The sequence below is a fragment of the Caretta caretta genome, chromosome 5, assembly GCF_965140235.1.
Source record: "Caretta caretta isolate rCarCar2 chromosome 5, rCarCar1.hap1, whole genome shotgun sequence".
NCBI classification, from domain to species: domain Eukaryota; kingdom Metazoa; phylum Chordata; order Testudines; family Cheloniidae; genus Caretta; species Caretta caretta.
In genome coordinates this window covers 42,099,022-42,120,773 of record NC_134210.1, presented here as the reverse complement: position 1 = coordinate 42,120,773, position 21,752 = coordinate 42,099,022, and the positions used below count along the sequence as shown (strand labels likewise).

The 21,752-nt window shown below is 40.8% G+C and overlaps 1 protein-coding gene across 4 annotated transcripts in view; it reads left to right on the top strand.

Annotated features, from left to right (window-relative positions):
* ADAMTS6 (ADAM metallopeptidase with thrombospondin type 1 motif 6) overlaps window positions 1-19,998 on the top strand; it is a 321,368-nt gene extending 301,370 nt beyond the window's left edge. For all 4 annotated transcript variants that reach the window (XM_075128498.1, XM_048850900.2, XM_048850901.2 and 1 more), the window contains 4 exons: window positions 2,829-3,033; window positions 8,768-8,944; window positions 14,161-14,317; window positions 16,779-19,998. In XM_075128498.1, coding sequence (XP_074984599.1) covers window positions 2,829-3,033; window positions 8,768-8,944; window positions 14,161-14,317; window positions 16,779-16,888 — 649 coding nt within the window. In that variant the 3' untranslated portion in view covers window positions 16,889-19,998. The remainder of the gene's footprint in view (window positions 1-2,828; window positions 3,034-8,767; window positions 8,945-14,160; window positions 14,318-16,778) is intronic.
* Window positions 19,999-21,752: the final 1,754 nt, after the last annotated feature.

The following is a 21,752-nucleotide window of genomic DNA, read 5'->3' as shown; positions in this document are numbered from 1 at the left end:
GACAATAGAGAGGTCATACTACATACCTTAGATGTTAGGAGAACCCATGCATTCTTCCTTGACAGGACAAAGGCCTTTCAGGAAATCCCTTAGACTATTTCTCTCTATGGTGGAAAGATCTAAGAGCTCGGTGACATCAGCCCAAAGACTCTCCAAGTGGGTGTTGAATTGCATCAAACAGTGCTACCAAATTGTAATGACTCCTCCAGACTCGATCTGTACTACCTATTCCACGAGATCAATCTACTCATCTGTTGTCTTCTTCAGGGATGTCCCCATCTCAGAGATCTGCAGAGTGGCGACGTGGGCATCAGTCCACACCTTTGCAGAACGTTATGCAATCACCAGGGACTCTGCCTCTGATGCCATCTTTGGCTCCACAGTACTATCATCCGTGACTAACCTGACTCCAAAGCCCCAGTCCTCCAGTAGGAATACTGATTGGGAGTCACCGAAAGGGACAGTACTTGAAGAAGAAGTTACCTTGTGCAGTAACAATGGTTTTTTGAGATGTGCTCCATGACCCTCCTTCCTCCCCTCCACTTTAGAGTTGTCGCTATGACTCTGTGGTAGAGAAGGAACTGAGGATGGTTAGCTCACATGCATTGGCTAGCCTCGGGATGCAGCATGAGGAGAGACAGTACATGTCTGGACACAACGGACAGTACTATCGAAGTTCTCCAATCAGCAGCACAGGGATTCAGACACACCTACAATGGAGCACCCATAGGGACACACACATCTCGAAGAACCATTGTTACTGCACAAGGTGAGTAATTTCTTCTTTCAGTGAGTGTGATTGAGAATCTGGAGCAATAATAGATCAGTATATTGCCAAATTACACAAAATGACTGACTTGTGATTATCAAATACCAAAAGGTGAGCAAATGTGTGATAAATTAGTAATAGAGATGAAAGATGTAGGCTCTTGAATGAGAATTCTCAGAGAGCCCACACTAACTCTATGAAGAGTTGTAGACATGTGCAAAGCTAGTGAACAAGCTCACATACAAATGCAGAGCATAAATAGAGCAGACACAGGTAACTCACTAAGTAGCATAGGCAAAGTATGAAAATACAAGGAAAAATACACCAACATTTGTGGAAAACAAATACAAAACAGAGGAGACAAAGAAAATGCAAAGAAAAACCTGTGGATTCCATGCAGTAAAACATTATAAAAATGGAAAATGCCCCTTCTATGGGGTCATATGTAAAATTTGTGGTAGGAGAAGGTTGCAGTCAAAAAAACCAAAGAAATAAATGGACCATATTAAGGAACCATCAGAGGAATCAAGTTCTAAATTAGCCTGTCAGAAATCAGAGTCTGCAGCAGAGCTAGTCTCCAGGCAGCCTCATCAGTACAGCTGGCCTGCAGCAGACTGCCCGATTGGCCATGACACCTGATTTGCTGCAGGGGCCAGCAGGCTGGCTCTTAAATCAGCAGCAGCAGCTCACTGGCTTCTTAATGCTCATGCCACCATTGTGCCTACTCCTGCTTGTTCCTCCTGCTCAGGCCTTGCATCCAGGCTTCCCTCTGTCCTGCCCCTGCCTTGAACCCCTCCTTGCTCCAGTACCTGGTCTCTGGTTTGACCCTTGGCTTTGGCTTTAGGCTACTGACTCCAGCTCTTACCCTAGTCTTTGGGTCCTGATGCTTGCTCCGATCGCTAGGCTAGATCACCCTTGTACTGGTAGGCTGACAGACTGAGAGCCTTTAAAACTAGGGCCGGGGCGTCCACAACGCTAGCACAGACCCTACTAGCAGCAGAACTGGTGGATGCCACCCAGAACCTGCAGAATGATGCCCATTGTTACTGAACTTATGGACCACATCTGGCAGGTCACCAAGAACTTCAAAGGCAGTTAGAAGTCACTATGGCAAGCTATAAATAGTATGCCAACCAGTCCTGCCAGCCAATGCATGGCATTGGGGTAGTGGACGAAGTGTGGTTGTCCACGTGGAATCTGTGATCAACTTGTCCCTCCACAAATCTGGACCATTAGTACCTGTGACCTTTCCAAAGCACAAAACAGATTAACCTGCTTACATAAAAGTTACAGCTACCAGATTTCCTCGAGATTCACCCCGGCTTCCATGTCTCACTTCTAAAACCATTTATCATGAATCCCTTCCCACTTCGTACTACTCCCCCTCTTCTGCCTATAACTGTTCAGGGCCAAGAAGAATATGTGGTTCGGCAGATTCTAGACTCCCATCGGGTCTAAGGAAAACTACAGTAACTAATTAACTGGGACAGTCACAGCCCAGACAAACGTTCATGGGAACCTGCAGAACATCGCCATGCCCCAAACTGCCTGTGTGCCTTCCATCACACTTACCCTGAGAAACCAGGCCCTGAGGTCCCTAGACAGCACCCTTGAGTGGGGTCTATTGTCAAGAATCTGGGCCTGCAGCAGAACTAATCTCCCAGGCAGTCTCATCAGTTCAGCCAGCCTTCAGCAGGCTGCCCAACTGGTTGCAGCAGCCAGCAGCAGCTCACTGGTTTCTCATTGCTCATGCCCATCCCTGTGACTGCTCTTGCATTGTCTTGTACTTATACTTTTTATTTTACTAAGAAGAGCATGTGTGTTATTGAACATAATTTAGGATTATTAATTTAAACTAAGGTTTGGATTTTATGATTGTGTAATCATCTTCTCCTTTTGCGCCAAAGACCTGTCAGGAATGGTCTAGTTATTACTTAGTCCTACCTTGAGTGCAGGGGACTGGACTAGATGACCTATTGAGGTCCTCTCCAGTCCTCTACACTTCTATGATTCTATAGGTGAAATGGGTTATTTAAATTTCCTGATTTTCTCTCTACAGGTGGTTTATAGGAGATTGGTCAGAATGCAGTAAGACCTGTGATGGAGGAATACGTACACGAACAGTTCTCTGTATCAGAAAGATTGGACCGTCTGAGGAGGAGACACTGGACAACATTAACTGTTTAACACACCGGCCTATTGAAAAAGAACCCTGTAACAATCAGTCTTGTCCACCACAGTGGGTTGCCTTGGACTGGTCAGAAGTAAGGATATTTCACACAGATTAACATTTTTAATTCATTGGCAATGGGCAAATTATGAGTTCCTCCCACTGAATGTAAATACATTTTTATTGCTGCTTGTCATCTGTAAATCATGATCTAAAGGCAGAGGATTAATAAGAAATCAGTAGCTGTCTGATTTAGAACATTAAACATGTTTAAAATTACATTAAAGTCTTTAATTTTTCTCTACTGTCATCATGTAACCAATAGGGCATGTTGTTTAGCCAATAAAGGCTAAAACCAGTGCTGCTGCACAATAATTTGTTGGCATGGGGCAGCTTCCTGGTTCAGCAAAGTCATAAACTGAGAAAGGGGATTTTAGTTTCCAGAGGCTTCCTTACAGGCGTATGGCTTAAAAAAGGATATGATGATTTTTAGAGCACTTAGGTATAAAAAACTACAAGAAATGCCATGTTTGTCCTCAAGTAACCCCGCAAGCATACATAAATAAGTACCACAGAAAGGTGATGTGAAAGCTGGAACTAAGACTTGCATCTCCAGTATTCCTAGGAGAGGCTAGTATACCTTTATTAATAGGCAGTGTCCGTTAGTGTATGAACCAAGATCTAAGCTCAATTTATGCTGATTCAATACTATTGAATTCAAAGGATGTGCACCCGTACAACTGAGAACAGAAATTGATTCCATTGCCCTAGTTCTGAGCTGAATTCAGACTTTGCAGAGCACTACTAGGGCAAGGTGGCAAAGATGGTTGTGTACCTCCTTTGCAACTCCTAGTTTCCAGGGTGGGATCCCCATCTTATATTAGAGCAGCCTCAGGGCTGTTTTAAGTTATGGCACACCTGCCTTCAGCTCCAAGGGACTGTTCCAGCATCTGTAAATAGGCAAAGCACAGCAGTCACACACACCCCCCATATGCTGGGGGCCATGTTGAAGTTGCATAGAACAGTGCCATCAGCTCCACACCATATACAGATGATGTACATCACTTCCTGTCATAAACTGTTGATGCAGGATGCTGTGAGATGCTGTGGCTCTGCTTTCATTGATGGCCTAATTTCAGAGTGATGCTATCCCTCTCTATAGTTTGTATTTCAGCTTGTAAAGAATTGTGGTGTGTTTTGGGATGTTAAGTGATGTATAATGTCTGATAATTATTGATATGAACATTGAAAACAATTTTCTCCACTGGTGAAAACTACCACTAACTTATGGGGGGAGGAGGGGAACTCAACCAAATCTGCCTAGCTTAAAAATTATTTTTTTCATCATTTTGCCGACATAGAATTTTATTATCTCTACTGTAGTTGGCAAGCATTCGTTCAGTTCCATAGGGGATCTTCCATTAAGTGTGTGATTGTTTTTTTAACTAGGAGCAGAAAAATATTTTTAAAATTTACAGGGCTTTTTTCTAAAAGCTTCGGATCATCTTTAGCCCTTTATGCTGATGCTATTGCTTGGACTCCTGAGGTTCCATTTTTTGTTACAAGTTTCCATCATTCATTTGGGCAATACAAAGATGGGCCAGCCACAGAGTTCAGATCTTGACCCGTCTCTGGTTTTATAGTCTTAAAAGAATGGCCCTTTTTCCCAGAGTATTTTCCTAAGACGGTGTCTGGTTTATATCCTTATTATGTGTCAGAAAGCAGTTCCCTACAGTAACATCTCTATGTACAGAGCAGGGCCGTAGAACCCCCCCCCACCCCGGATTGTGGAGTGAGTTTTTAAAAGGTGCCAGGAGGCAGACTGTCAATGTCATCCCTTATGTACTATGTCCCCTCTCTTCTCTACTTGCCTATTCCCTGCAATTCAAGCTGGTTTTAGAAGTGGACTGGCAAAGCCAGGGCAAGTGGGGGTTTGGAAGCAATCCCTACTTGGTCACCCACTTCCTGAGAGAGAAGAAGGCACAGAGCATCCTACCCCATTAACAGTTAATCCAAGGCTTGGAGGAATAGTTTGGAGAAGAAAGAGGATGAGTAGGAAGAAAGAGATGAGTGGAGGAGAAAAAGAGGAAGGATGATTGGAGGAGGGAGTAAATGAGGAGATAGAGACACAAAAACCTTTTATAGTCCATTTATGTGGTGTTGATTAGATTGTACACCCTTTGGGACCAGGAATCATCTTTCCATTGTGTATATATCACAATACAAATAAATAATAATAATATCCCCATGATAAACTGTAGAGCCTTGTAGCACATTGCATTTATTATGCATCTTTGACTCCTTCACGTGCATTCTGCTTACTAAACAATCTCCCCGGGACTCTGATGTTCCAACTCTGTGAGCAGCTGATGTTCCAACTCTGTGAGCAGCTACACGAGTTTTATGGCTCTGTGGCAGGGCAGAGGTAAACCTTGTGAATGCCCTGCTAAAAGGGACTGGCCGCACCCTGCTTCATGGCAGGGTAGCTAGATATGGGGGCCCAGGCACTCAGTAGGGGGCCCAGCTGCAGGCCCTAAAGAGGGCTGGCCCAGAAGAATAGGCTGAGCCAAATGGAGGCAGCTGTGCTGAGTACTGGGACGATTATATAAGCCCTGAGAAAAGCTCAGGCAGGCCTTGCCTGGTAGGGGACAGGAAGGCTGCATTTCTGCCTCTGTACCAACTGAAGGAAGGCTCAAGGGCAAGAAGACCCTGAGAAGCGTTTGTAGGGGGATAGTGGTTGGGGGAATTGGGGGCTAATGAGAGCACTGTAAGTAAAGACATGAAGGTGAATCAGCACAGGAGGGCGTTGAGACTCTTTATTTGACCAGCATAAGCGCAGGGTGCAGCTGTGAGGGAGCGGAAGCCTGAGCAGACCCTGTGACAGGCTCCCATATATAAATTTCTGTACAGTCTGTGTAGGATATCTTGGAACAGAAATTTCCTCATCCATAATAGGTTTAGAGACTGTTAAATCAGAAATATTGGTGGTTGTTCTGACAAGATTCTGAGCAAATAAGAACATATTTCTATTTGTACATTTCTGCTTACAGTAGCTTGGCGGTATGTCTCAACTATTAAGAACTTTTTTAGTATAATGAGACAGTGCTTATTTTTCTATCCAGTGTTTCCTAGAAAAAACTTATTGTATATTAAAAATAAGTACTTATTTCATGTAGCATATAATACTTTTTTTTTCTAAGGGTAGCATGAAAATGATGTATCTTGTAATAGAAAGCAGCAGCAATGTCCACTCCTGCTTCCATTTAAGTCAAAGCTTGTCATCTTTTCGAATGTGAAGTCTCTTCTTCAGCTTTTGTTGTTGTACTAAAAGCAACTAACACACTTGCTCCAATGCTGACCCTCTCTGAACACAAACTAAGCAATTGCAGCATTCATTCATATGCTAACGTGCTTGTTGAGCATCAGATAAGCACGGAGTTGTACTTCATCTCTGATGAAAACTGATATTTGGAAATAGGTCCTTTAGAGAAAAGGAACAGTAGATTCAGGCTTCTTTTGGGTCAGTTGAGTTAAAGTATCTGTGCAATTTAACTAAGTTGAGAAATTAATTGTTGTCCTAAAGCTTTTTTTCCCTTTTAAGAATCATACATACAAGCAGTGGTAATGGAAAGCCAGGAATATTCTACAAAATACAATGTGTAAATGTAGAAAGAGATAATGAAAGAAAATAAATAAATATAGGGTGATGGGGTAATGTAAGAGTGCAGGGAATGGTGTGCTAAAACTAACAAGTAGCTTGTGGCAGCACAGGTTAATTAGTCATTCTTTAGTGACAGGGTGACAGTTTGCCATGCCAATTTCCATATGCCTTGAAATGGTTGAGTTTTGGCTGCATTACCTTTCCTGTAGTCAGTAATGATTATATTTGAAGTATCTCAAAGTAATAAAATCAAAACAAAAATTGCTCTAAGGATTTCTTGGGAGGATCCTTATCAGACATTTTAGACAAGCATTTCTTCCTTTGCATTCATATTACCATTAGTCATGCTTGCCTCCATTTGGTAAGTGAGTCAAAAATTCTGAAAGCACGCAGTAATGGGAAACTTTATTCCCTGTTTGTTTGTGTGGGCATTTTATCTTTCATTTGCTTTGGTGACATAGAGCTTGTCTACACTGGCAATTTACAGTGCTGCAACTTCTTGCTCAGGGGTGTGAAAAAACACCGCCCTGAGCTGTAAAGCACCAGTGTACACAGTGCACCAGTGCTGAGAGCCACCCTCCCAGCACTGGGAGCTATGTCCCTCGTGGAGGTGGTTTTTTAAGAGTGCTGGGAGAGCGCTGCCAGTGTAGATTAGCCCATATTAGCCACGTTAAAGCGCTGCCAGTGTAGATTAGCCCATATTCTTTTTGTTGAATTCTAGTGATGCCTTTGGTTTTTGGTGATTCAGTATTATTGTAGGCAACTTAATTATTATTTCCTTACTTCATTTTCATTGCTGGGGACAGGGTGTAGTTCATCTTATTTAGTGTAATTTTGGCTGTCTCTCCATATGAAGTTTTCTTTCTGAAGGAGGTTTTTGTCTCTTGGTCCCAGTAGCTACAACAGCATATTTCTCAGATAGGGGCTTACATCTTTTCCCTCTGGCGTTTGCCATATGCTGCGTTGTTTGGATGTAGAATTTCTTTGGTGTTTCACCTGTGAATTTTGCTCAGAGTTCCCAGGTGGTATGGTATTATGTATTGCAGCTGCTTATACCAGAAAGGGAATTCCAATCTTGTGACAGATTTAGGTTATTCTTTGTACAGGCCCTGTGTAACATCAGAAACTGATTCCCATCTAAATATCTTACTAGTGAATTTGTAGGAAAGAGATGCACATGCAATTCTGAAACTGCTTCCCTGTCAAAATCTCCTACTTGAATGATGAAGGGAAATAGGTATCAGGAACTTCACTGGGTGGAATTTTAAAGTTCTTCTGTGGTCTTTTGTCTCTTTCCCCTTGGTACCTGTTTCCCTATCTTCTTCCCAGTTTGATGCTCTGCTAGGGTTAGTAACGGGTAATGGAGAGTAGCAAAACAAGGGAGGAGGAAGGGAGAGAGAATAATGAGAAGGAAGAGAAGAGCTTGGAGGACTTCAGACCTGCCTGCATTCAAGTTCCTGCTTCATTACCTCGTTGCTATCAGAGCCAGCAAAGCAGCTAAACACCAAAGGAAAAAGGCACTATCTAGGGGAAAAGAGTAACAACTTGAAGAAAGGGAGGAAAGTTCCTACCTGGTCCAAGAATCTCATTTCTACACACCCCACTAATGCACTCGCCTTTACATACATTGAAAATTTTCTTGTGAGGTGTTCTAGTATGTCACCCTCCATCCTTTGTATTTTATTAGTCTATATGGGATGTAGAGAGAGGTTTTTACTGGTTCTGCTGAGAGTTATGTGCTAGTGGATTCCACATTAATCTCTGAAATGCAATCTCAGATTTATTTTATGAATACTGATGTACTTGGTATACGTCGCTCACATATTGAAAATTAGGAATGTGTTGCAGTACAATAAGGTAAATGATAGGAAGGAAAATCTATTAGAAAATGGTGATGAAGAAAATCAATCGCCAGCCATCTCATTTATAAAGACGTCTGTATCTGTGAGGATTTTCAGTATCCATCACTGTAGAATCTGAGTGCAAATCTCATTTATACTTTGAGGGTCTCATCCATACTATGGATAGACAGGGGACATCTTGGATCTTGTGGAAATTGTGATGATAATTTGGTACAAGTGAACCTGAGTATACACGTTAAAAATATTTCTGAAATGTTACTGTCTTTTCAAATTGTAACTATAAATTTCTTTACATATTTTTCCAGTGCACTCCAAAATGTGGTCCAGGATTCAAACATCGGATTGTTCTGTGCAAAAGCAGTGACCTTTCAAAAACATTTCCAGCTGCACAATGCCAAGAGGAAAGCAAGCCTCCAGTCCGCATCCGCTGTAGCTTAGGCCGATGCCCTCCTCCACGCTGGGTTACTGGAGACTGGGGACAGGTAAAATAACAGACCATATAACTATCTTCTACCTTTTCTTGCTATTAATATCCATCAGCACTTTCTAAAAAGGAAGATATTTTGTTCTTAGAAATGAGCAAGGGATGCCTCAGGTGACATCCCCTTTTGTCTGATTGGAATGTTACACAGGGTGATGGTGTAACATCTAGGTACCTTCTGATATCTGTCTGTAGATGTAACCTACCCACATCTAGGTACCTTCTGATATCTGTCTGTTGGTTTATATAAAATGAGTAACTAGTCTCCATCCAATTGCTAATGGAAAAGTGTTGGTGGGGGAAAATAATCCCAACTCTGTAATTAGCACTGATTTTCACACCTGTTCACATTCCTACAGAAGTAAAAAAAAAAAAAACTGAATGGGAGTAGAGATTGAATTAATGCATATAGGAGAGGTAACAGGGTCTACTAGCGAAGTAACCTTTGTTCCAGTCCCACTTCTGTCACTGCCTTCTTGTGAGACCTTGGACAAGTCACTTAAATTATCATTACCTCAGTTTCCCTTTGACAGGGTCAAACTAGATGGCTACAGGAGAGTGATAGAAGGCAGATATATTAGCCCCAGGTTAAATAGGTCCCTTTTCCCTGGATAAGGTAACAGGGAAGGTTCCAGAACAATCAGGAACCTTCTGGAGACAATTAAGACTGACAGAACACCTGCAGCCAATCAAGAAGCTGCTAGAATCAATTAAGACAGGCTAATCAGGGCACCTGGGTTTAAAAAGGAGCTCACTTCAGTTTGTGGTGCGTGTGTGAACAGCTGGGAGCAAGAGGCACTAGGAGCTGAGAGTGAGAACGCATACTATTGGAGGACTGAGGAGTACAAGCATCATCAGACACCAGGAGGAAGGTCCTATGGTGAGGATAAAGAAGGTGTTGGGAGGAGGCCATGGGGAAGTAGCCCAGGGAGTTGTAGCTGTTGCACAGCTGTTCCAGGAGGACTTCAAACAGCTGCATACCACAGGGCCCTGGGCTGGAACCCAGAGTAGAGGGCAGGCCCGGGTCCCCCCCAAACCTCCCAACTCCTGGTCAGACACAGGAGGAGTTGACCTGGACTGTGGGTTCATGAAAATGGCCAAACTGAGGGCTGCTGTGAAGCTCCAAGGTGAGCAAATCTGCCAATAAGCGCAAGACCCACCAAGGTAGAGGAGGAACTTTGTCACACCATGTTCAAAATATGTACCTACTGTTATGAAGTTATTGGAGAATTTTGATTAAAAGGTCCTATCAACATACAAAGTATTTGTTATTGTTACTCTTTCTTTCCTAGAGATGGTTCTTCCAGACAAGGTTTCAGCCATGTTTGGTGGAGGTGGCAGTGCGGTGAAACTTGTGCTGCTTCTGCCTGTGCTATCTCTTCTCTGGGTCAAGGATATCATGTATAATTTCAAAACAGAAGCAGTAAGGTTCATGCCAGAGAAAATTCATGGTCTCTTTTTAGGAATCTGTCAAAATATTGCCATCTGCTTGTTTCAGGCTTATAAATATCCACAAGCTCACAGTTTAGGATTCTGCATGCTAATTTCCACCAGTGCGATACATGAAAAATGTTTGACATAATTCCTGGAGAAATATACATGTAGGAACCCATATATGAAGTGAGCTATTAAAACTAATATGAATAGAAATGTTTTTCAGAATTTTCTTGTTCTATTTAAAACGTTTAAAAATATTCTTCTGTCATTTTGTGACCTTCAAAATACCTGCATGTGTTTGTGAGCCAGAATGTGAAACAGACTAGAAACAAAAATGATACTGGCCACAGTGAACTAATTTAACAGTGGAAATTTTACGAATAATTTTTGATCTCAACTATCCAGAGCTGGTGAACGTTAAAGCAGTTAAAAGTTTGAAATTCAGTGAGCATTACAATGAATGTTGTCTAGTGACTAGAGCATGAAATTGGGAATTAGAACTTCTGAGTTTAAATCTGAATTTGCCACTAGTTGACTATGGGAAGGTGTGCATTATCCCTTTTCCTCTGTGCTTCAGTTTACTCTCATGTAAAAAGGCTAGAGTGTTCAGGGGTGTACAGCAATGTTGCAAGGCATAATTTAATAAATATTTTTAAAGTACATTGAATGCCTTAGTTGAAAGGCACAATAGAAGTAGTATTACACTGACAATAAGGTGTACAAGTGCAGCATTAATAAACTATGGATTTTGAAAAACATTTTAAATGTTTTATACAGAGGCATGCTTACCTATAGTTTAGGATTGGTTTGCGTTATAGCACAGGCAGAATGGCATTGACAGTTCAGGCAATGACTATACCTTGATCATACTATATATAGAGCTACATGCTTTCTCTTTGATCAAGATTTAGCAATCTAAAGTATGATTTATGGCATGTTAGTAAGAAAGAGCTTGAAACTGTAGTTCCATCAGTAGTTTACTCTTCATGTGAGTTGATCCACTGATTTCAGCTGGAGTACTCAGGGAACAACTGTTTGCCATATTGGGCCCTAAGTAATAGATTAAGGCTCTATCTTATGCTGACATGCATGTTATCAGTGCAGGTGCATATTTCTCTTAAATTGATGTAAATCAGTTAAGCCATTGTTTAGTTATAGAGCAGCAAAACATGTTTTGGAATGGCCAAAGCATTTCCATTTGAAAAGAACTATTGGTTATACCTCCCCCCCCTAAAATGCATGGAATCAACTCAGTTATAACAGTTATTCGTGCAAATGATACACCTCTTGTTCCAGGGCTTCTGTGGGCAATAGTGCAGAGCCAGTATCAACTCTGTGCCTATTGGGAAGAAACCTGTTGTTGGAATATATGCAGGTGGGGGGGTCCTTATTGCTGAGATGAATACTTTGACCCTAATCAGTAGTTCCCATGGTGTCCCATATTGCTGTTTAAAATAATCTAAAACAACAAATAGAATATCACATAGGAGACAAACTCGAAGGTTTCTGTCCATCATTAAATCCTTGAAGGGACACTGTCAGCTACTATTTTTGTTAATTAGTCTGCATTTTCCATTAATTATGCCCTAGTGGAAGCTTGAAAATAAAATACGTATTTTAGAATGGGAGCAGACTATGCTGGGAACTCTTTACTGTGTTCACTTTGCAGTCTCCAGCTATTCTTCCTTACGTGGGAAGGGTATTGGTAGGTTGTGAAGTGAGCAAGGCTAAAGCTTCTGTACGTCTGGGGAATCAATGAGAAAAGGAAACTCCAGCTGTATGCATGCATGGAGTATGAGTCCTCTTTCCCTCTAGCAGCATGGCTACTTCAATCAGAGCCAGCCTTACGGGAAATAGCACCCTGAGTGAACTTGCATTTTGGTGCCCCTTGCCCCAAAATCCTTGCCTGATGGGTTCCCCACCCTCCCTTCACCCCTAACCCCTTCACTGTGGCCGCTTAACCCCCTAATCCCTGCACTCCCCTCCTGCACCCACATAGTAAAAACTGACCTGGATGCAGTGACTGAGCAGCTGGCATTGGTGCTCACTTCCGCCACTGGACTGCTCTGCTGCGTGCACCTCTGGGGGCTGTGAAGTGGTGGAAAGCAAGGAGCGAGGTCAGGGCTCCCTGGATCCAGGTCACTGTCCCCACCTGGGCTGCTTAAGGAGAGGTCAGAAGAGCAGCAGCAGCTCCTAATGCTCACCTCACAGCACAGGTGGAGAAAGTGACCTGGATGCAGGGAGCCCTGGGGTGGGGGGGTTATACTGAGGTGGGTGGGGATGGGGGTGTGTGTGTGTGTGCGTGCACACCAGAGGGTTTGTCTGAGTTCTCTGCTGCCAGACAAACAGCAGCTACACTGTGCGGATTTAGCGGCACAGCTGTGTCACTAAAAGCCTCTTAGTGTAGCCATAGCCTGAGTGTATGAGTGCGCTGTCTCTAAGAAAATACTCAGGGTCAGGCAACTGAAGGCTTGTTCAGACACTAGCTGCTGGCAGCTGCTCTGGACCTAAAGAGACAGCAGCACACACACATTCCCCCTGTCCCATCACACTAGCTCAGTGGAGATTGGGTACACTGACAGGAGAGGGACACCCCGACATCTGCTTCACCCTCCCTCCCTCACACAGCGCAGACAGGAGGACACAGGAGCAGTGGCCGCCTCACACAGCAGTGGAGCAGGGAGGAAGAGGGACACCTATGCTCCAGAGGAGTCACCTGGCTCGGCTTTTCATCCAAATGCTCCCTTGCAGCTCGGGTCCCTCCCCTGCAGCTCCAAATGCTGCTGCTCCGCCTCTGCCAGTCCAGCTGGCTCTTGGCAGGTCAGGTAGGAATCAGGCAAACCCTGCGCATGGTGCCCCCTTCGGCGGGCCCACCCAGCTTTGACTTCAATCATGCTTCCAGTGTATGGTCTCACCGCATTTGTGTCCTATTTCTGCCCTTTAAAAAGGTGAGCTAGATCACTGTATTTTTATCTATTTTGCTCATTTTATTTTTATTTATTCACTATGCTTCTCAGAAGCGGGCAACATAAAGGCTATTGGTTTTATGCAGGGATTGGAAAATGCTGTTTTCTGTTAGTTTTGAAATCTTGAGGAATACCTCCATATTTCTATCCCCAGTGACCGAGGTCTCCTAAGGAAACTAGCAGGGATATTCAAATTCTTGTTCCCTTTGTATTTTTCTCTGTGATCTGAGGTAAAGTAATTAAATTCAGAGATTGTCTTAGGGCTTGTTTATATGAACACTTAATTTGCAGCAAGCTTCTTATTAGCCTGCTGCACACTAAATATTCCCTAGTGTGCTTTAATCCACCCCACTTTGAAATGGTAGTGAAAGGTAGATTTACACCACAGCTTGCTGTGCAGTAAGTGTTTGTATGGACAAGCCATTAGTATTCATATAGACCAAACCTAAGGTAAAGCAGAATCTCTCAGACTCTGCTCTGGGTTGATTCAGGGAACTAGTATTGCATTGTTCATCTCCTTTGTCAGCCAGATGCTTGGGTCTACTGTTAGAAATGCAAAATCCTAAACTGTTTATGAGTGCCCTTTGCTGTATTAGCCAAAGGAGGTGTTGAGAAATGCTGTATATGCTATCCTTGCCCAATGTTTTTTCTAACCACTACATGTCCATGGAATAATCTGTTCTGGAACACACGTCCTCAAGGGCTTTATTTTTTCCATTTTATGTCTATGCCATCCCTGTTCACTCTTCTGCTATCTTGTTTATATTTTAAACTTTGACCAAACTTGTTATTCTGATTTCTCTCTTGTCCTTAGTGTTCTGCACAATGTGGTCTGGGACAACAAATGCGAACAGTGCAGTGTCTCTCATATACTGGACAAGCATCCAGTGAGTGTCCAGAAACAGTTAGACCTCCATCAATGCAACAGTGTGAAAGCAAATGTGACAGTACTCCCATTTCCAACACAGAAGGTGAGTTTGGCTTCTTAATATATTTCATCCCTAAAAAGATTAGAGGTGGATGACTAATTCATGAATAATGTATTTAATGATTTTTTTTTCCCAATCACTGAATATTTATCTACAAATATTTTTTCATTAGCCAGCCAGCTCTAATCTGGAGACCACTGTGCAAATACAAATGATGACGGCTGTATGATATTTGTATTTGCAAAAAGTGTAATTGGGTTAAAAAAATGATTAGCTAAGTTCATGGAGGATAGGTCCCTCAATGGCTATTAGGAAAGATGGTCAGGGATGCAATGCCACACTTCAGGTGTTCCTAAACCTCTGATTGCCAGAAGCTGGGGCTGGACAAGAGGATGAATCACTCAAAATTGCCTTGTTCATTCTCTCTGAAGCATCTGGCACTGGCCAGTGTCAGAAGATAGGGCACTGAGCTAGATGGACCACTGGTCTGACTCTGTCTGACCATTCTTACGGTCTGTTTGGTGTGTTTGTATACGGCAGCCTATGTCAAAGTCATCTTGATAAAGTTCAGAGGCATTTTTGTCTCGGAAAGTGTAACTGGTAGTACATGAAAGAGCAGAGTCAAGATTCTAGGGATATGAGAAAAAGAAAGCAATGATATTTCTTGTCACATTTAACATCTGCTTGAGCTCTTTGTTTCTGCAAACTCTTCATTGGAGAGTTAGCGCATAGTATGCCAGGTTTTGACAAATTGTCACTGATAAGGGTAACATTATATTTGCTGTTAGAAATGAATTACTGACAGCATATACCATGGCATTTGAAATATTATTCAGAATGATTTTATTTTCTAAGTACATATGGCAGCTGAATCCAGACTTTCAAGGTCACCTAAAACTCTACCTGAATGCCATTTTATCTTCTTTTAGTTTATGAGGTGCATCTTTGCAGTCTCAGTAGCTGAAGACACCATGTCATGTTGTATATATTGCTGTTGCGTAACACTTAATTTTATGGTATACTCTGATCTGGTCACAGAGTTCAGGAAAGGAGTGGTTAATATTTGTGGTTTACTGGTGATTAAGTAACAGTGGGTTCTGTGGATATCATTTCCACAAGGAATAAGAATGGCTCTGCTAAACCTCGTCCCTGTAACCACAATCCCATGTGGAAGAGGCTATTTCATCAATCACATATTTATTTCAAAACTGTTTTTTAAAACAATAGCTGTGAGAAGCTTCCAAAGTACTGTGCCCACCATCATCCAAATAGCCACTTGCTGAAATAGGCCAGTGTGTGTCCATAGAGAGGGTAAAGCAAAGAAAGGTGGAGTGGAGATTCTGGAAATATTATGAAGCCTTTGGGGCAAATCCTACTTGGTTAAAATGCATGCAACCCCACACCAAATCATTGAATCAGAGAAATGTAGGTTTGGAAGGCTACTCAAGAAGTCATCAAGTCCAGCCCCATGCTCTGAAGCAGGACCATGTAAACCTAGACCATTCCTGACAGCTGCTTGTCCAACCTTTTCTTAAAAACTTCTAATGAGGGTGATTCCACAAACTCCAATAAAGGAGGCGAGGCTTTTTCCCAAAGACCAGAGAAAAATTTATCTTACCCAAGTTTGTACTTCACTCTGGGGCTTAGGCATCCGGATGCCTAGAGTGATGCAGCAGTGTGGATGTGCAGAGACAGAAACATAAGCAGGGAAACATCGGGATCTTTTACTGCAGAAATGTAGGTGCCAAGCAAGTCTAGGTAGCTACAGGTTTCAGTCACAGCTGACCAGGATTTTGTGAATACCAGTGCAGCCTGATTCTGGGATTTAAGCATCTAAAGTGGCAGTTAGGCATCTAACTCCTTTTGTGAATGTAGACCTGAGTAAGAAAAAGCCCTTATATGGCTGTGAGTTACAGGTATAGAAATGGCTTGTCTCCCTGCAGAATATAAAGTGTTGATGCAAAAGAACAAAACCTACAGTAAACTCTCAATGACATGCTGTGCTGTACAGTCAGTAAACTCACACTGCTAATATCTTTACTAATACTGTTCATTTTCCCAGTCACTGCTGGCAGTAATGCATGTTCTACTTCAGGGAATCTTATAAATGCACAGATGTGGTACCAAACAATGCAACCCAGGCTAGATTTTGGATAACCTTTCACTGATGACTAAAATAACTCCTGAGAAAGAAGCTAAAAAATATTACAGGAACAATTACTCATATTTCTTAGCTGTCTAAAGTGATCACTTATCCCAACAAATAGTAATTCTTTCAACACAAAGCGGGCATGCTTATAAATGTCTGAGAGAGAAGACCTGCAAATATTTGAATTACTTTTTAAAATATACTGTATCTGCTAAACTCCTAGTAGAAAGAACATTTACACAGAGAGCAAGGTGGATAGACAAAGCAGAAGCATGCTAAATCTCAATAGCTTTCCTTTTGTACCTTTTTAATTTGTCTGTCTAATATGTTCCCTTTTATGCCCTCAATCATCAGAGTGCAAAGATGTGAACAAAGTGGCATATTGCCCACTAGTGCTGAAGTTCAAGTTCTGCAGCCGAGCATACTTCAGACAGATGTGCTGTAAGACCTGCCAAGGACACTGACCCACAGAAAGCAAGAGAGAGTGCCTTGTTATATCATTGTGGAAATGTGTCCATCGAAGAGAGCCACACAGCGGAATGGGATTGAGGTCCTTGCAAATGCATTACCCTGTGGAAAACGTAACCACTGGTCAGCCCCAGCTGACAGGATTTCAATATTATTTTAACTTCTGTGAAGTGGGATTTATTCATCCAAAGTGCTGGACACAGTATAAGGAGGGCATGCCAAATTGGAAAGATCCACACAACACATATAGAATAGTTTACTGTGGAGCATTTGTGTTCTTTTGACTAAATCCAATAGTCTGTTTACCTCCTTGGACCATTAAAGTAATTTTTATTATGGACTTAGCAATGACACTGAATCCATTTATATTTAAAACTGTTTAAAATGTAGCTGTTATGACTTGGTCTACTATTGAAGTAAAGAAGAATTAAACAATCTTAAGTCATAGCTTAAAATGTTAACTATTTTATCTCATTACACAGCATCACAATTTAAATTATAAAATGGGCTTGGAAATGTTATTTAAGGAGCAATTATAAATCTGAAGTAAAGAAAATTATATTTTTTCCTTCATTCCACCTAATTCCCTTAGGAGTAATCCATATTTGCTGAACACTGCTGTGAGCCATATATAAAGCTAAACTAAACAAAACAACCATGAGGAACTTAGTTTTAAGAGGTGCAACAGTTATTGCAGGTGTGCATGAAATACAAGTGTGCTAATAAATCTGTGCTACAGATATATAGCCATTTTGCCATTGTACAAGTGAAGCTGAGATGTCCACTAAAAGGGAAAAACATTTCAATACAATGGAGAAGCCAGATTTCAATTGTGGTGAAGACCAGAGTGCTGCGTACTTCACTACTAATGTATAGGCTTACATTTTATTACTCCAATTCACTTTTGTTTACATCACTAGCCACAGAGAGGCATCTAATCGTGTTACTCTCTACTCACCATCACCAAGAAGTTCTAGTGCAAAAGATAAATGTACTGTGTAATAATAAGCCTGTCTCTCTGCAAACTTTGCTGGCAATTATAGTGGGTTCCAGATGTTCCCTTCTCTGATACAATAGAAGGGCATTTATTTATGAGAGAAAGTGTTTGAATGCACAGGTTTGGAGACTGTAAGAGAGTGAGCAAGGATTACAACCAAAGAATAAAGAGTTATGGGGACCTTTTGGTCATATTATCATAATTTTAATACTCACTGAATACTTATTTTAGTTAATACTCTGAATTGCATTTAAATGTGAAACCAAACTACTTGGGCAAGTCAGATCCATAATTTAGCATAAATAAATCTTCATGTCATACTCCTCTTCCCCTTCCCCTCCTGATAGAAGGTTCAACAAGGAGATAAGGAAAGTGGGTACTTGTTTATATTAATATATTGTACTTGAACATTTGCAGTTTGCAGCAGGTACTTGATGAATGTGCTTTTGTGACCAACTATGTCTCCTTTGTTGTAGTGCAATTAAAATTATGTGAACAACACCTTGTGTTAACACTAAAAATCAAATGGCACTTTTTAAAAAAAAAAATCTTTCAATGAAACAAGTACGTTCAATAAATCACATGAAACCTAAATGTCAGTGTATTTAACAAATAATAAGCCAAATGTGTTGCACACTATTTACTAATGTGAATTAACAAGGAAAAAATAGATATTCTTAACAGAATTCTTGTACTATAAAACATGTTGACAATCTATATGTGGCATTTTATGTAGCCCACTTATTCAGAACCATCAAACTCCTGTCATCTGCTACCTCTTGACAGTGTTTTTCACTTCCTTACACATGTGACCAGTGGAATTCATTTCCAGTAAGCATGACAACTCACATATGGCCATCTGCTGCTCTCAGTCCCTGTGTACGCAACTCCCATTGTCACTGGTTCTCAATAAATACAAAAATAAAAACTGGCAGTTGCATATGTGGATCAAGGACAGGGTATAGCCCTTAGATAATGAGTGAATTACCTTTATAAATCCTATTGAGAGAATAACTTGGTGCTAGCATGTGTTGACTAAGTCAAAAATATGATAAAAGGGAAAGGTGTTGCTGTCGCATTCTCTAAGCAAGCAGCTTCTTTGTATCAGGATCTGGTTTTCTCCAGGGCATAATTGTGTTTATTATCTAATGTGTCTGTTCAACTAACAAGAAAGGGGTTGGTTTTTTTTTTTTTTTTTTTTTTTTAATGTATTCAAAGTGAACCTTTTTTTTTTACCTCACTTAGGACATTAAAGTTGCAAGGAATGTTTCCACAGACACATTTTGCTCTCTCACTGGTGCTAGAGGACTAGGGAGTCCAATGTTTACTCTGCAACTTAAAACAGCACTGAGGTTGGAAATTTAAGGAACTCCCTGGAGCAACATTGATTTGCATTGTTAAAGGGAACAAAATCCAGAATGTATTTGAATTTACAAATTAAACGAGACTTCAGACTAAGACCTGAAAATAAAACCTAATTGAAAAAGGAAAAAAAAATCATTGGTTTCCCCAGCACAGTTCATTGCTGCTGCTACACTGTAGCCACCTATGTAAACTAAGCTAAATAATGTTATATTTTTAAGTAGTGACAATAGGACTATTTGTATAGGCTGTATAAATATGACAGGCCTAGAATCAAATAGTAGAGTACTAAATACACAGAGCAATTTGGTGCTAGTACTTCCATTCAGCAATATCACCAACTGAAGCAGATCAAACTAAAAGGAAAAAAATTCTATAAATAAAATCCCTCAAAGTGTATACACCCAGAAATAATCCATTTCATTAGGAACTTTGTTAATGGAGTGAATGTCACATAGATATCCTTAATAATACAGACTGAAGATACCTTTGTATTATGGTGATTAGTTGCTTATTATTTTATACTCAGTATTAATGTGGTACACTGTTACTTTATTATTATTTTTTGCTTTTGTAAATTATATTCTAATTTATTGTCATATTTCCTAACACATGTTCTACATGCATTCTCCTGCTTGTAATGAAAACAAAAATATTGTAACACTTGATGCAGTGAAATTCCACACCAGGCACAGATTTGTTTTTAACATAGTTAATTTAGTAAAATAAAACTGCAGCTTTTAAAAATGGCGTCCATGGTAAAGTTGTCTGTTCCCTGACATACAGATGCTAGAATTCTACAAGCACACATATTTCCTTCCTTCATTAAATACATTTAAAACTGTATAGGATTTTTTTTTCCTATTCATAGATAAGACATCTATATGTTGTCTCAGAAGACTGTCCCTGACTGCAGCAATATTTGTCATATGTGAGAATAACAATAAAGACGGGAACTGTGAAAGACTAAATAATCTACATTATCAGGAAAATATTTTAGTTAAGCAATAAATGTTAAAAGAGATCAAATCAGGAAAGGAATTAATGGGCAGCAGAACAACCTGCACCCAATCAGTAACAAAATGTCTCTGGCATTGTGCTTTTAGAGTTCCAGCAACATTTCCCATGACCTTTTCGGATTTCAGAAATGAGGCCATTTCAGAAGATTTGATATGCATGTATCCTAGAATGATCACTAAATCTAACTTCTGGTTTAGTGAAAATAATTAATCTACTGCTATTACCAAGATGTTAACGAAAATATAGAAAACTTTAAAGATTTTAAACCATTCACTTAATCATTTTGCTTACTCTGATGTGATTTTTTTCTTATTTCTTGACTTCTCTCCAGTAATGAGAACCCCAGAACTGTATGCTCTAATCTAGAAGTACTGATAGTCTCATCCATGGACTATGAAGAAGTCCTGTTGCCTACCTGGTCAGAAATGAAAGATGGAATAAACCTTGTCAATCATACAGTCTAATAATAGCTCTTTTTGTGCAATCCAAAATCATGTTGACTTCCCCCCCGCCACACTCTTTCACACTGCAAATTCTTACCTGATATGCTGCCCACTATTGCTCATTTTCGAATATTACTTCTTTCTTAAAGATTACTTGTGTTTTGGATTACTATTTCACAAAAATGACAACAGCCTGCACAAACTGAATCGTATGTTCTGATGCTTCTTCTTTTCTCACACTGCTGATTCCATAGTCATAGAATCATAGATATTAACGTCAGAAGGGACCGTTATGCTCATCTAGTCTGACCTCCTGCACAATGCAGGCCATAGAATCTCACCCACCCACTCCTGCGAAAAACCTCTCACCTATGTTTGAGCTATTGAAGTCCTCAAATCGTGGTTTAAAGACTTCAAAGAGCAGAGAATCCTCCAGCAAGTGACCCGTGCCCCATGCTACAGAGGAAGGCGAAAAGCCTCCAGGGCCTCTTCCAATCTGCCCTGGAGGAAAATTCCTTCCTGACTCCAAATATGGCGATCAGCTGAACCCTAAGCATATGGGCAAGATTCACCAGCCAGATACCCAGGAAAGAATTCTCTGTAGTAACTCAGATCCCACCCCATCTAACATCCCATCACAGGTCATTGAGCCTATTTACCATGAGTAGTTAAAAATCAATTAATTGCCAAAATCATGTTATCCCATCATACCATCTCCTCCATAAACTTATCAAGTTTAATCGTAAAGCCAGATAGGTCTTTTGCCCCCACTGCTTACCTTGGAAGGCTATTCCAAAACTTCACTCCTCTGATGGTTAGAAACCTTCGTCTAATTTCAAGTCTAAACTTCCCAATGACCAGTTTATATCCATTTGTTCTTGTGTCCACATTGGTACTGAGCTTAAATAATTCCTCTCCCTCTCTGGTATTTATCCCTCTGATATATTTATAAAGAGCAATCATATCTCCCCTCAACCTTCTTTTAGTTAGGCTAAACAAGCCAAGCTCCTTGAGTCTCCTTTCATAAGACAAGTTTTT